This window comes from Bombina bombina, chromosome 2 (genome assembly GCF_027579735.1).
Source record: "Bombina bombina isolate aBomBom1 chromosome 2, aBomBom1.pri, whole genome shotgun sequence".
Taxonomy (NCBI): domain Eukaryota; kingdom Metazoa; phylum Chordata; class Amphibia; order Anura; family Bombinatoridae; genus Bombina; species Bombina bombina.
The window spans coordinates 488,278,491-488,293,946 of record NC_069500.1 but is presented as its reverse complement, the minus strand read 5'-3'; the positions used below and the strand labels follow the sequence as shown (position 1 = coordinate 488,293,946).

Genomic DNA, 15,456 nt, shown 5'->3' with positions numbered 1-15,456 from the left:
AGAAATGAAAACTATCATTTTATCACCACTATCACTTTACCCTTCCTATTACTAGCATAGGCAAAGAGAATGACTGGGGGGAGGAGTTAAGGGAGCAGTTATATAACAGCTTTGCTGTGGTGCTCTTTGCCACTTCCGGTTAGCAGGAGGATAATATCCCACAAGTATGGATGAATCCGTGGACTCGTCATATCTTTGTAAAAGAAAAGGCATTCCTCGTGTCTATATGAGTAAAAGCACTGTGCACCAGCTAGGAGGATAAAAAACAGAATTTATGCTTACCTGATAAATTACTTTCTCTTACGGTGTATCCAGTCCACGGATTCATCCTTACTTGTGGGATATTCTCAATCCCTACAGGAAGTGGCAAAGAGAGCACACAGCAAAGCTGTCCATATAGCTCCCCTCAGGCTCCGCCCCCCCAGTCATTCGACCGACGGTTAGGAGAAAAAGGAGAACCATAGGGTGCAGTGGTGACTGTAGTTATTTTAAAAATTAAATTTGAACCTGACTTAATTGCCAGGGTCGGGCCGTGGACTGGATACACCGTAAGAGAAAGTAATTTATCAGGTAAGCATAAATTCTGTTTTCTCTTACTTGGTATATCCAGTCCACGGATTCATCCTTACTTGTGGGATACCAATACCAAAGCTTTAGGACACGGATGAAGGGAGGGAACAAGTCAGGTCACCTAAACGGAAGGCACCACTGCTTGCAAAACCTTTCTCCCAAAAATAGCCTCCGAAGAAGCAAAAGTATCGAATTTGTAAAATTTGGCAAATGTATGCAGCGAAGACCAAGTCGCTGCCTTACAAATCTGTTCAACAGAAGCCTCATTCTTGAAAGCCCATGTGGAAGCCACAGCTCTGGTGGAATGAGCTGTAATTCATTCAGGAGGCTGCTGTCCAGCAGTCTCATAAGCCAATCGGATGATGCTTTTCAGCCAGAAAGAAAGAGAGGTAGCAGTCGCTTTCTGACCTCTCCTCCTACCAGAATAGACAACAAACAAAGATGATGTTTGTCTGAAATCTTTAGTTGCTTTTAAATAGAATTTTAAAGCACAAACCACGTCAAGATTGTGCAACAGTCGTTCCTTCCTAGAAACTGGATTAGGACACAGAGAAGGAACAATGATTTCCTGGTTAATATTCTTATTAGAAACCACCTTCGGAAGGAAACCAGGTTTAGTACGCAAAACAACCTTATCTTCATGGAACACCAGATAGGGTGAATCACACTGTAAAGCAGATAATTCTGAAACTCTTTGAGCAGAAGAGATAGCTACTAAAAACAAAACTTTCCAAGATAATAACTTGATATCTATGGAATGCAAAGGTTCAAACGGAACCCCTTGAAGAACTGAAAGAACTAAATTTAGACTCCAAGGAGGAGCCACAGGTCTGTAGACAGGCTTGATTCTAACTAAGGCCTGTGCAAACGCCTGAACGTCTGGTACAGCTGCCAGACGCTTGTGTAACAGAATAGACAGAGCAGATATCTGTCCCTTTAAGGAACTAGCTGACAGACCTTTCTCCAAACCTTCTTGGAGAAAAGACAATATCCTTGGAATCCTAAATTTACTCCACGAGTAACCCTTGGATTCACACCAACAAAGATATTTCCGCCATATCTTATGGTAAATTTTCCTGGTGACAGGCTTTCTGGCCTGTATCAGAGTATCTATAACTGATTCAGAGAAACCCCGCTTAGCTAGGATTAAGCGTTCAATCTCCAAGCAGTCAGTTGCAGAGAAACTAGATTTGGATGCTTGAAAGGACCTTGGATTAGAAGATCCTGCCTCGACGGCAGTTTCCATGGTGGGACCGATGACATGTCCACTAGGTCTGCATACCAAGTCCTGCGTGGCCACGCAGGCGCTATCAGAATTACCGAAGCCTTCTCCTGTTTGATTCTGGCTATTAGCCGAGGGAGAAGAAGAAACGGTGGAAAGACATAAGCTAGACTGAATGACCAAGGCGCTATTAATGCATCTATTAATGCCGCCTTGGGATCCCTGGATCTGGATCCGTAAAGGGGAAGTTTGGTGTTCTGACGGGACGACATCTGATCCAACTCTGGAATGCCCCAAAGCTGGGTCAGCTGAGCAAAAACCTCCGGGTGGAGTTCCCACTCCCCCGGATGGAAAGTCTGACGACTTAGAAAATCTGCCTCCCAGTTATCTACCCCTGGGATGTGAATTGCAGATAGATGGCAGGAGTGATCCTCCGCCCATTTGATAATCTTGGATACTTCCTTCATCGCTAGGGAACTCTTTATTCCCCCCTGATGATTGATGTACGCTACAGTCGTGATGTTGTCCGACTGAAATCTGATGAATTTGGCTTCTGCTAGTTGAGGCCACGCCTGGAGCGTGTTGAAAATCGCTCTCAGCTCCAAAATGTTTATTGGGAGAAGAGAGATTCTTCCCGAGACCATAGTCCCTGAGCCTTCAGGGAGTTCCAGACCGCACCCCAGCCTACCAGACTGGCATCGGTCGTGACAATGATCCACTCCGGTCTGCGGAAACTCATTCCCTGAGACAGGTGATCTTGAGACAACCACCAGAGAAGAGAGTCTCTGGTTTTTAGGTCCATTTGAATTTGAGGAGATAAATCTGCATAATCTCCATTCCACTGTTTGAGCATGAGATGGATTCGGGCGAAAGGGACGTCTATCGACGCAACCATTAAACCAATTACTTCCATGCACTGAGCCACGGAAGGCAGAGGAATGGAATGAAGAACTCGGCAAGTATTCAACAGTTTTAACATTCTGACCTCTGTCAGAAAGATTTTCATTTCTACCGAGTCTATTAATGTTCCCAGAAAGGGAACCCTTGTGAGCGGGGACAGAGAACTTTTTTCTACGTTCACCTTCCACCGTGAGACCTTAGAAAGGCCAGAACGATGTCCATATGAGCCTTGGCTCTGTGAAAAGACGATGCCTGTATTAATATGTCGTCTAGGTAAGGTGCTAACACCACATACTCTTTACCACCCCCGTGGAGATGCTACTTGTTAGAGCGGCAAAGAGAATGACTGGGGGGCGGAGCCTGAGGGGAGCTATATGGACAGCTTTGCTGTGTGCTCTCTTTGCCACTTCCTGTAGGGATTGAGAATATCCCACAAGTAAGGATGAATCCGTGGACTGGATACACCAATGTATAAAACGTAGATATGGCACCAGATACGCAGCAGATGCTGGGAATGGCTAAAAGTTACCTAGGCCTGTGTTATTTACTTATATCCTTACAGAATACTCAACTATATATCTTTGCAGAAGGGGATTAAAGCTCACATATGTGCAATGCTTTCAAAAAGGGCAAACATTGTTAAATAAGGCTGTGATTGAAAATGTCAGCCTTTCTTTAAGTTGGTGGGAACCTGCATTACCCATAGTAATAAACGGTAGTCTTCTAATATTATGGTCATGATAGAAGATAGTGGGAAATGGAGATAAGTGAGTAAAGAGGAGGAACAGAGACATAAAGGGACAGCTGTCACATTATACACAGAAACCACTCACTTGGCTGGGTCAGGCATCTGTGTACAGAGCAGTCGCAGGGATTGGAAACTCTTCCTTATGGAGTGTATATTGGCCATTCCCATGAAGACAACCTCACAGTTGGGATAATACTCTGTAAAAACAAAGACAAAACATGAGAGTTAGACTGAGTTGTATGCTATAAATTACTTATAGTAGATTTCATCATGCTAAAAGCACATACTTTCTCAAACTGGATTGAGAGAACAAACAGAATAGCCCCACATTATAAAGTTACTTTAATATCAAGGCCTATTTTACATGGAACAGTCAAAAGTATAAATAGCAGGAGCCAAAAAAACAAATGTTTATGCTTACCTGATTAATTTATTTAATTGTGATGAGAATATACAGGCCATTACTCATGGGATTCAACCCCACTAGGTCACAAGGAGGCGAAGATTCCCAAAACGCCAAGAGTACTTAAAGGGAAACTAAACACAAATTTTTTCTTTCGGGACTCAGATAGAGCATGCAATTTTAAGCAACTTTCTAATTTACTCCTATAACCAATTTTTCTTCGTTCTCTTGCTATTTTTATTTAAAAAGCAGGAATGTGATGCATTGGAGCCGGACCATTTTTGGTTGAGAACCTGATTTATGCTTGCTTATTGGTGGGTAAATGTAAGCCTCCAATAAGCAAGCGTTATCCATGGTGCTGCACCTAAAATGGGCAGGCTGCTAAGATTTACATTCCAGCTTTTAAAATAAAGATAGCAAGAGAATGAAGACAAATTGATAATAGGAGTAAATTAGAAAGTTGGTTAAAATTTCAAGCTCTATCTGAATCATGAAAAAAAAATGGGTTCAGTGTCCCTTTAAAGGGACATAAAAACCCCAAAATGTATTTCCTTATTCAGATAGAACATACAATTTTAAACAACTTTCCAATTTACTTCTTTAATAAATTTTCTTTGTTTTCTTGTTATCTTTTGTTCAAAAGCAGGGATGAAAACTCAGGAGTGTGCACGTGTCTGCAGCAATATATGGCAGCAGTTTTGAAACAATGTTATACATTAGCAATAGATGGCAGCAATATTCCCTGTCTTGTGGTGCTTCAGGCATGTGCACGCTACCTACCTAGGTATCTGTTCAACAAAGGACAACATGAAAACGAAGCATATTTGATAATAGAAGTAAATTGGAAATTTTTTAAAAATTGTATTCTCTATCTGAATCATGAAAGAAAAATGTTGGGTTTCATGTCCCTTTAATACCTCCAACCTTGATAGTATGCCAGTCTTGTCAAGCAAGGAGAAGTAAAAAGGTAGGAAAGGCAGGGAAAATGAGGTGCAAACTATAAGTGAGGCCATAAAAAATAAATGTAGTAAAAATGGGTGGGTCTCGTTTGTGAGAGTCTACGAGCCATTACTCCTGGGAACTTATACCCAAAGCTGTGAAAAACATGATTAATTAGGGCGGGAGAAAAACATTTTTAGAAAAAGCAGGCACCTAATTTTCAGACACTGCAGCATGGAGGCCTTTACTACCAAAAACCACTTCAGAAGAAGCAAACACATCAAAGAGTTAGAATTTATTAAAAGTATGTAAGGATGACCATGTTGCTGCCTTACAAAATTTGTCAACAGGAGCCTCATTATTGAAAGCCCAATAATTGGAAACTAATCTAGTAGAATGGACTGTAATGTGTTTTGGGGAGAGCTTTCCATCTCCAAGTAAGCCTTGTGAATCAAGAGTTTTAGCCAAGAAGCTAAAGTAATAGCTGTGGCCCTCTGACTCTTTCGTGGACCTAAAATCCTTTGTAGCCTGTAAGTAGAATTGTAATGCTATCACTACATCTAAACTATGTATGACGCTTTCCTTAGAATTTTGAGAATTAGGACAAAGAGAAGCGACTATAATATCACGATTGAAGTTATCAGAAGAAACCACCTTGGTTTAAAAAATTTTTTCTTAAATGTAGTTCTTAAAACCACCTTATCCTCGTGAAAAACAAGATAAGGAGGCTCAAAAGAAAGAGCAGGCAGACATTTCGGAAACTCATCTTGCAGAAGATATTGCTAAAAAGAAACAAGACCTTCCAAGACAGAAGCTGAATGTCCAAACTATACACTCGCAGCCAGGGAAGCGCTCAGACACAACAGCGTGTCGAATCCAGTCACGTGACGCTCTTCACGTAGTGTACACACCCTCTTGCTTGACGTCCGTAATGACGTATCGATATTCACTCATCTGCTCCGGTGCAAAGGAAAAAGGAGCGCTCCATCCACGCCCACCAAAGAAACACTGTAACAGCAAAGTCCAGCGCACCCGGCAGCAATGAGACTCAACAAATAAATATGCCAAGAAGTATACCTGTTTATTTAGAACATGTTGATCAAGGGGCTAAATAAAGCCAAATAAGCCAAATGGCCAAATATTCCAACACGCAAGAAAAAGGCAGCATATGACAGGCAGCAGTATGGGGAAAGAAAATGTAGGTCAGACGCGTTTCCTTATGTTGTTACATAGCAATCCTCAGTGACTGGTCACTGAGGATTGCTATGTAACAACATAAGGAAACGCGTCTGACTTACATTTTCTTTCCCCATACTGCTGCCTGTCATATGCTGCCTTTTTCTTGCGTGTTGGAATATTTGGCCATTTGGCTTATTTGGCTTTATTTAGCCCCTTGATCAACATGTTCTAAATAAACAGGTATACTTCTTGGCATATTTATTTGTTGAGTCTCATTGCTGCCGGGTGCGCTGGACTTTGCTGTTACAGTCCAAACTATACAAAGGCTCAAAAGGAGAGACCTGCAAAACTCTTAAAAACAAATTAAGGTTGCAAGGTGGAGATATTGGTTTGATAAATTCTTTTACCCGGACTAAAGCCTGAACAAAAATTTGAGAATGTCAGAAAGTTTAGTTTTTTTCTTGTGGTAGAACACGGAAAGAGTCAAATAGCAGATAAAACATAATTTATGTAAGAACTTACCTAATAAATTAATTTATTTCATATTGGCAAGAGTCCATGAGCTACTGACGTATGGGATATACAATCCTACCAGGAGGGGCAAAGTTTCAAAAACCTCAAAATGCCTATAAATACACCCCTCACCACACCCGCAATTCAGTTTAATGAATAGCCAAGTAGTGGGGTGATAAGAAAGGAGTAAAAAGCATCAACAAAGGAATTTGGAAATAATTGTGCTTTATACAAAAAAATCATAACCACCATAAAAAAAGGGGTGGGCCTCATGGACTCTTGCCAATATGAAAGAAATTAATTTATCAGATAAGTTCTTACATAAATTATCTTTTCTTTCATGTAATTGGCAAGAGTCCATGAGCTAGTGACGTATGGGATAGCAATACCCAAGAAGTGGCACTCCACGCAAGAGTCACTAGAGAGGGAGGGATAAAATAAAAACAGCCATTTCACTGAAAAAAAAATAATCCACAACAAAAATATAAGTTTATTCTCATATAAAAGGAAAAACGAATCATAAGCAGAAGAATCAAAATGAAACAGTTGACTGAAGAACTTTTCTACCAAAAACTGCTTCCGAAGAAGCAAATACATAAAAATATAGAATTTAGTAAATGTATGCAAAGAAGACCAAGTTGCTGCTGTGCAAATCTGATCAACTGAAGCTTCATTCTTAAAAGCCCAAGAAGTGGAAACTGATCTAGTAGAATGAGCGGGGAATTACCCGACTCCAAATAAGTTTGATGAATCAAAAGCTTAACCACGATGCCAAAGAAACGGCAGAAGCCTTCTGACCTTTCCTGGAACCAGAAAAGATAACAAATAGAATAGAAGTCTTCCTGAAATATTTAGTAGCTGCAACATAATATCTCAGAACTCTCACCACATCCAAAGAATGTAAAGATCTCTCCAAAGAATTCTTAGGATTAGGACACAAAGAAGGGACAACAATTTCTCTATTAATGTTGTTACAATTCACAACCTTAGGTAAGAATTTAAATGAAGTCTGCAAAACTGCATTATCCTGATGAAAAATCAGAAAAGGAGATTCACAAGAGAGAGGGTAATTCAGAAACTCTTCAAGCAAAAGAGATGGCCAAAACGAACAACACTTTCCAAGAAAGTAGTTTAATGCCCAAAGAATGCATAGGCTTAAATGGAGGAGACTGTAAAGCCTTCAAAACCAAATTAAGACTCCAAAGGAGGAAAGATTGATTTAATGACAGGCTTGATACGAACCAAAGTGTGTACAAAACAGTGAATATCAGGAAGTTTAGCAATTTTTCTGTGGAATAAAACAGAAAGAGCAGAGATTTGTCCTTTCAAGGAACTTGCAGACAAACCTTTATTCAAACCATCCTGAAGAAACTGTAAAATTCTAGGAATTCTAAAAGAATGCCAAGAGAATTTATGAGAGGAACACCAAGAAATGTAAGTCTTCCAAACTCGATAATAAATCTTTCTAGAAACAGATTTACAAGCCTGTAACATAGTATTAATCACTGAATCAGAGAAACTTCTATGACTAAGCACTAGGAGTTCAATTTCCATACCTTCAAATTTAATGATTTGAGATCCTGATGGAAAAACGGACTTTGAGACAGAAGGTCCGGTCTTAATGGAAGTGGCCAGGGTTGGCAACTGGACATCCGAACAAGATCCGCATACCTAAACCTGTGAGGCCATGTTGGAGCCACCAGCAACACACACTATTGTTCCATGATGATCTTGGAGATCCCTCTTGGAAGAAGAACTAGAGGCGGGAAAATATAAGCAGGTTGATAACACCAAGGAAGTGTCAACGCATCCACTGCTTCTGCCTGAGGATCCCTGGACCTGGACAGGTACCTGGGATGTTTCTTGTTTAGAGGAGATGCCATCAGATCTATATCTGGAAGACCCCACATCTGAAAATTTTGAGAAAACACATCTGGGTGGAGAGACCACTCTCCTGGATGTAAAGTCTGACGACTGAGATAATCCGCTTCCCAATTGTCTATACCTGGGATATGAACCGCAGAAATTAGACAGCTGGATTCCGCCCAAACAAGTATCCGAGATACTTCTTTCATAGCTTGAGGACTGTGAGTCCCACCCTGATGATTGATATATGCCACAGTTGTGATATTGTCTGTCTGAAAACAAATGAACGGCTCTCTCTTCAATAGAGGCCAAAACTGAAGAGCCCTGAGAATCGCACATTCAAAAATATTTATTGGTAGTCTCGCCTCTTGAGATTTCCAAACCCCTTGTGCTGTCAGAGATCCCCAAACAGCTCCCCAACCTGAAAGACTTGCATCTGTTTTGATCACAGTCCAGGTTGGACGATGAAAGAGGCCCCTAGAACAATACGATGGTGATCTAACCACCAAGTCAGAGAGAGTCGAAAATTGGGATTTAAGGATATTTATACTATATATTATACTTGTATAATCCCTGCACCATTGGTTCAGCATACAAAGCTGGAGAGGTCTCATATGAAAACGAGCAAAGGGGATTGCGTCCGATGCTGCAGTCATGAGACCTAAAACTTCCATGCGCATAGCTACTGAAGGGAATGACTGAGACTGAAGGTTCCGACAGGCTGCAACCAACTTCAAACGTCTCTTGTCCGTTAGAGGCAAAGTCATGGACACTGAATCTATCTGGAAACCTAAAAAGGTTACCCTTGTCTGAGGAATTAAATAACTTTTTGGTAAATTGATCCTCCAACCATGTTTTTGAAGAAACACTAGTTGATTTGTGTGAGATTCTGCAGAACGTAAAAACTGAGCAAGTACCAAGATATTATTAAAATAAGGAAACCGCAATACCCCGCTCTCTGATTACAAAAGATTCTTGGCGCTGTCGCTAGGCCAAAAGGAAGAGCAACAAATTGGTAGTGCTTGTCTAGAAAAGAAAATCTCAGGAACTGATAGTGATCTGGATGAATCGAAATATGAAGATATGCATCCTGTAAGTCTATTGTTGACATATAATGCCCTTGCTGAACAAAAGGCAGAATAGTCCTTATAGTCACCATTTTGAAAGTTGGTACTCTTACATATCGATTCAAATTTTTTAGATCCAAAACTGGTCTGAATGAATTTTCTTTCTTTGAGACAATGAATAGATTTGAATAAAACCCCAGACCCTGTTCCTAAAACGGAACTGGCATGATTACCCCCGATAACTACAGGTCTAAAACACACTTCAGGAAAGCCTGAGCCTTACTCTGAATCCTATTCTGTACCCCTGAGAGACAATACTCTGAATCCATAGATTTTGGACCGAATTGGTCCAAACATCTTTGAAAAATCTTAATCTGCCCCCTACCAGCTGAGCTGGAATGAGGGCCGCACCTTCATGCGGACTTGGGGGCTGGCTTTGATCTCTTAAATGGCTTGGATTTATTCCAATTCGAGGAAGGCTTCCAATTGGAAACAGATTCCTTGGGAGAAGGATTAGGTTTCGGCTACTAATTTTGTCGAAAGGAACGAAAACAGTTAGAAGCTTTAGATTGACCCTTAGGTCTTATCTTGAGGAAAAAAACTCCCTTCCCCCCAGTGACAGTTGAAATTATTGAATCCAACTGAGAACCAAATAACTTATTACCTTGGAAAGAAAGTGATAGCAATCTGGACTTAGAAGTCATGTCAGCATTCCAAGATTTAAGCCACAAAGCTAAAATAGCTAAATACATACATTTAACATTAATTTTGATGATATCAAAAATGGCATCACAAATAAAATGATTAGCATGTTGAAGCAAGTTAATGCTAGACAAATCATGATCCAATACTTGTTGTGCTAAAGTTTCCAACCAAAAAGTTGAAGCAGCTGCAACATCAGCCAAAGAAATTGCAGGCCTAAGAAGATGACCTGAATATAAATAAGTCTGCCTTAGATAAGATTCAAGTTTCCTATCTAAAGGATCTTTAAAAGAAGTACTATCTTCCATAGGAACAGTAGTACGTTTAGCAAGAGTAGAGATAGCCCCATCAACTTTGGGGATCTTTTCCCAAAACTCTAAAGTAACTGCTGGCAAAGGATACAAGTTTTTAAACCTTGAAGGAATAAAAGAAGTACCAGGCCTATTCCATTCCTTAGAAATCATATCAGAAATAGCATCAGGAGCTAGAAAAACCTCTGGAATAACCACAGGAGGATTATAAACCGAATTTAAATGTTTACTAATTTTAATATCAAGAGGACTAGTTTCCTCCATATCCAATGTAATCAACACTTCTTTTAACAAAGAACGAATATACTCCATTTTAAATAAATAAGATGATTTGTCAGTGTCAATATCTGAGGCAGGATGTTTTGAACCAGACAGATCCCCATCAGAAAAGGATAATTCAGCATGTTGCCGGTCATTTGAAATTTAATCAACTTTAAGAGAAGTTTTAAAAGACCTTTTACGTTTATTAGAAGGCGGAATGGCAGACAAAGTCTTCTGAATAGAATCAGAAATAAATTATTTTAAATTTACAGGTATATCTTGTGCATTAGATGTTGAGGGGACAGCAACAGGTAATGAACTACTACTGATGGATACATTATCTGTGTGTAAAAGTTTATCATGACAACTATTACAAACCACAGCAGGAGATATAACCTCCACAAGTTTACAACAAATGCACTAAGCTTTGGTAGAACTGTTATCAGGCAGCAGGGTTCCAACAGTGATTTCTGAGACAGGATCAGATTGAGACATCTTGCAAATGTAAGAGAAAAAAACAACATATAAAGCTAAATTATCAATTTCCTTATATGGCAGTTTCAGGAATGGGAAAAAATGCAAACAGGATAGCCCTCTGATAGAGAAAAAAGGCAAGAGACATATAGGAATAGGGTCTTAAATAATGAAAATATTTGGCGCCAAGCATGACGCACAACAAACAGAAAAATATTTCTTGACGCATAGATGACGCAACCTTGTGAAGGACTCGGCGTCGACTTTGACGCCGGAAATGACGAATTTGTGTCAACGAACGTAACTTCGTTACAACAAAAAATCTCGCAGCAAGAATGACGCAATAAACTTTGGCATTTTGCGCCCTCGCAAGCCTAATTCTGCCCGCAAATTTAAGAGACAGCCAATTTGAAAAAGAGACTATACCCCAGGTAAGAAATACATTTTTCATAAAAAAGCATTTTCCAGATATGAAACTGACAGTCTGCAAAAGGAAATATACTGAAAACCTGAATTATGGCAAATATAAGTACAATACATATATTTAGAACTTTACATAAATACATAAAGTGCCAAACCATAGCTGAGAGTGTCTTAAGTAATGAAAACATACTTACCAAAAGACACCCATCCACATATAGCAGATAGCCAAACCAGTACTGAAACTGGTTATCCGTAGAGGTAATGGAATATGAGAGTATATTGTCGATCTGAAAAGGGAGGTAGGAGATGAATCTCTACGACCGATAACAGAGAACTTATGAAATAGATCCCCCGTGAGGAAAACCATTGCATTCAATAGGTGATACTCCCTTCACATCCCTCTGACATTCACTGTACTCAGAGGAATCGGGATTCAAAATGCTGAGAAGCGCATATCAACGTAGAAATCTTAGCACAAACTCACTCTACCACCTCCATAGGAGGCAAAGTTTGTAAAACTGAATTGTGGGCATGGTGAGGGGTGTATTTATAGGCATTTTGAGGTTTGGGAAACTTTGCCACTCCTGGTAGGATTGTATATTCCATACGTCACTAGCTCATGGACTCTTGCCAATTACATGAAAGAAACACTTATTCACACATGGGATATGAATCTCAGAAAAGTAAAAATTCAATCGTTAGGGGACCAAACACCTTGTGCTCTCCTGGAACCCCAAACTGCACCCCAACCCAAGAGACTGATTATTGTCCAGGATGGATGGACAAAGGATGGCCCCAGAGGAATGGACTGGTGATTTATCCACAAGGATAGAGATTGCTTTGTTGTGGAATCCAAAAGAATCCTCGGGAAAGCTGAATGTAATCCTTGCACCTTTCACTTAGCATGCAAAGTTGAAGAGGCCTTGGGTGAAATGGAACGACATTTGATGCTGCAATAATTCAGACCTAACACTTCCATGCATAGAGCAACTGTAGGGTTGGAAGCTGATTGAAGTCTCGAACATATGGTCTGTAACTAATCTCCTTTGATCTGTTAAAGAAAGTCTTATTGATAATAAGTCTATAATGACTCTGGTTTGAGGAGAAAGAGAACTCTTTGGAACAATGATTCTACAACCATGTTTGCGGAGAAACAACAAGAGATTGTAGGTATTAAATACTGCTATGGTAAAGATGGAGTTTGTACAAAGATATCTTCCAGGTATGGAGCCTCCAAAATACCTTGAACTCTTAATACAGACAAGAGAGTCCCAAGAATCTTTATTAAAAACAAAAAAGAAGAGGAGCAACAAACTCCTGTAAGCAAAATCTCAGGAACTGGTGACAGTCTTTGTGGATAGGAATAGGAAGGTAAGCATCCATCAAATATATTGTGGACCTATATTGCCCCTGTTGAACAAGTGGTAAAAACAGTCCATATTATTTAAATTTCAAAACTAGGATTTTAAAATCAGAATAGGACTGAAAGTACCCTCATTTTTATGAACAATAAAAAGGTTGGAATAAAAATCCTGGCCATGTTCCGACAAAGCAAGTGGAACTATGACTCCCATGAGCACTTGATCCTGAAAACAATGAAAAAAGGCTTTTGCCTTTACATGGTTCTTAGGATCATTAGACTGAAGAAACCTACCCTCTAGGAGACCTTGATTGAAGCCTATTCTGTATCCGTGGCAGACTATGTTTAGAACCCAAGGGTCTTAGAGAAAAAGGAAATTTATGCTTACCTGATAAATTGATTTCTTCTACGATACGACGAGTCCACGAATTTCATCCTTACTTGTGGGATATTAACCTCCTGCTAACAGGAAGTGGCAAAGAGCACCACAGCAGAGTTGTATATATAGCTCCTCCCTTCCCTCCACCCCCAGTCATTCAACCAAAGGTTTAGGAAGAGAAAGGAAAAGCTAAAGGTGCAGAGGTGACTGAAGTTGTAAAAATAAAATAATATAATCTATCTTAAAATGACAGGGAGGGCCGTGGACTCGTCATATCTTAGAAGAAATCAATTTATCAGGTAAGCATAAATTTCCTTTTCTTCTACAAGATATGACGAGTCCACGGATTTCATCCTTACTTGTGGGATACAATACCAAACTTACAGGACACGGATGAAACGGGAGGGACAAGACAGAAACCTAAACGGAAGGCACCACTGCTTGAAGAACCTTTCTCCCAAAAACAGCCTCAGAAGAAGCAAAAGTATCAAATTTGAAAAAAGTATGAAAAAATTTGGAAAAAGTATGAAGAGACGACCAAGTTGCAGCCTTACAAATCTATTCAACAGAAGCCACAGCCCTAGTAGAATGAGCCATAATTCTTTCAGGAGGCTGCTGTCCAGCAGTCTCATATGCCAGGCGGATGATACTCCTCAGGCAAAAAGAAAGAGGTAGCCATAGCTTTCTGACCCCTACGCTTTCCAGAATAAACAATGAATAATGAAGATGATTGACGGAAATCTTTAGTCGCCTGTAAGTAAAACTTCAAGGCACGGACCACGTCCAGGTTATGTAACAGACACTCCTTCTTAGAAGAAGGGTTAGGACACAAGGAAAGAACAACAATTTCCTGATTAATATTCTTATTAGAAACAACCTTAGAAAGAAATCCAGGTTTGGTACGCAAAACCATCTTATCGGAATGAAATATAAGATAAGGTGAATCACATTGTAATGCTGAAAGCTCAGAAACTCTACGAGCAGAAGAAATAGCAACCAAAAACAAAACTTTCCAAGATAATAATTTAATATCTATGGAATGCATGGGTTCAAGCGGAACCCCTTGAAGAACTCTAAGAACTAAATTCAAACTCCAGGGAGGAGTAATTGGTCTAAATACAGGCTTAATTCTGGTTAGAGCTTGACAAAAAGACTGAACATCTGCCAAACGTTTGTGAAGCAAAATTGACAAAGCAGAAATCTGTCCCTTTAAGGAACTCGTTGATAACCCTTTCTCCAATCCTTCTTGGAGAAAAGACAGAATCCTGGGAATCCTAACTCTACTCCATAAGTAGCCCTTGGATTCACACCAATAAAGATATTTACGCCATATCTTATGATAGATTTTTCTAGTGACAGGCTTACATTCCTGTATCAATGACCGAATCTGAGAATCCCCGCTTAGATAAAATCAAGCGTTCAATCTCCAAGCAGTCAGCTGCAGAGAATTTAGATTTGGATGTTGGAAAGGCCCTTGAATGAGAAGGTCCTGTCTCAAAGGAAGTTTCCACAGAGGCAGAGAAGACATGTCCACTAGATCAGCATACCAAGTCCTGTGTGGCAACGTAGGCGCGGACAGGATTACCGAAGCTATCTCCTGTTTGATCCGTGCAATCACACGTGGAAGGAGAGGAAACGGTGGAAACACATAAGCTAGGTTGAACGACCAAGGCACTGCCAAGGCATCTATCAGTTTGGCCTGAGGATCCCTCGACCTGGATCCGTAACGTGGAAGCTTAGCATTCTGTCGAGATGCCATCAGATCCAATTCCGGTCTGCCCCATTGGAGAATCAATGAGGCAAACACCTCTGGATGGAGTTCCCACTCCCCCGGATGAAAAGTCTGACGACTTAGAAAATCCGCTTCTCAGTTCTCTACTCCTGGGATGTAGATTGAAGACAGATAACAAGAGTGGGCCTCCGCCCATAGGATTATCTTGGATACTTCTATCATCGCTAAGGAACTCCTTGTTCCCCCCTGATGATTGATATAAGCCACATTCGTGATATTGTCCGACTGGAATATGATGAATTTGGCCGAAGCCACGCCTGAAGAGCATTGAATATTGCTCTCAGTTCCAGAATATTGATTGGAAGTAGAGACTCCACCTGAGTCCAAACACCCTGAGGCTTCAGGGA

General features: G+C 40.2%; 1 protein-coding gene across 6 annotated transcripts in view; it reads right to left on the bottom strand.

Annotated features, from left to right (window-relative positions):
• Positions 1 to 15,456, bottom strand: part of MTMR3 (myotubularin related protein 3) — a 429,098-nt gene that overhangs the window by 220,416 nt on the left and 193,226 nt on the right. For all 6 annotated transcript variants that reach the window (XM_053702192.1, XM_053702194.1, XM_053702196.1 and 3 more), the window contains one exon: positions 3,526 to 3,637. In XM_053702192.1, coding sequence (XP_053558167.1) covers positions 3,526 to 3,637 — 112 coding nt within the window. The remainder of the gene's footprint in view (positions 1 to 3,525; positions 3,638 to 15,456) is intronic.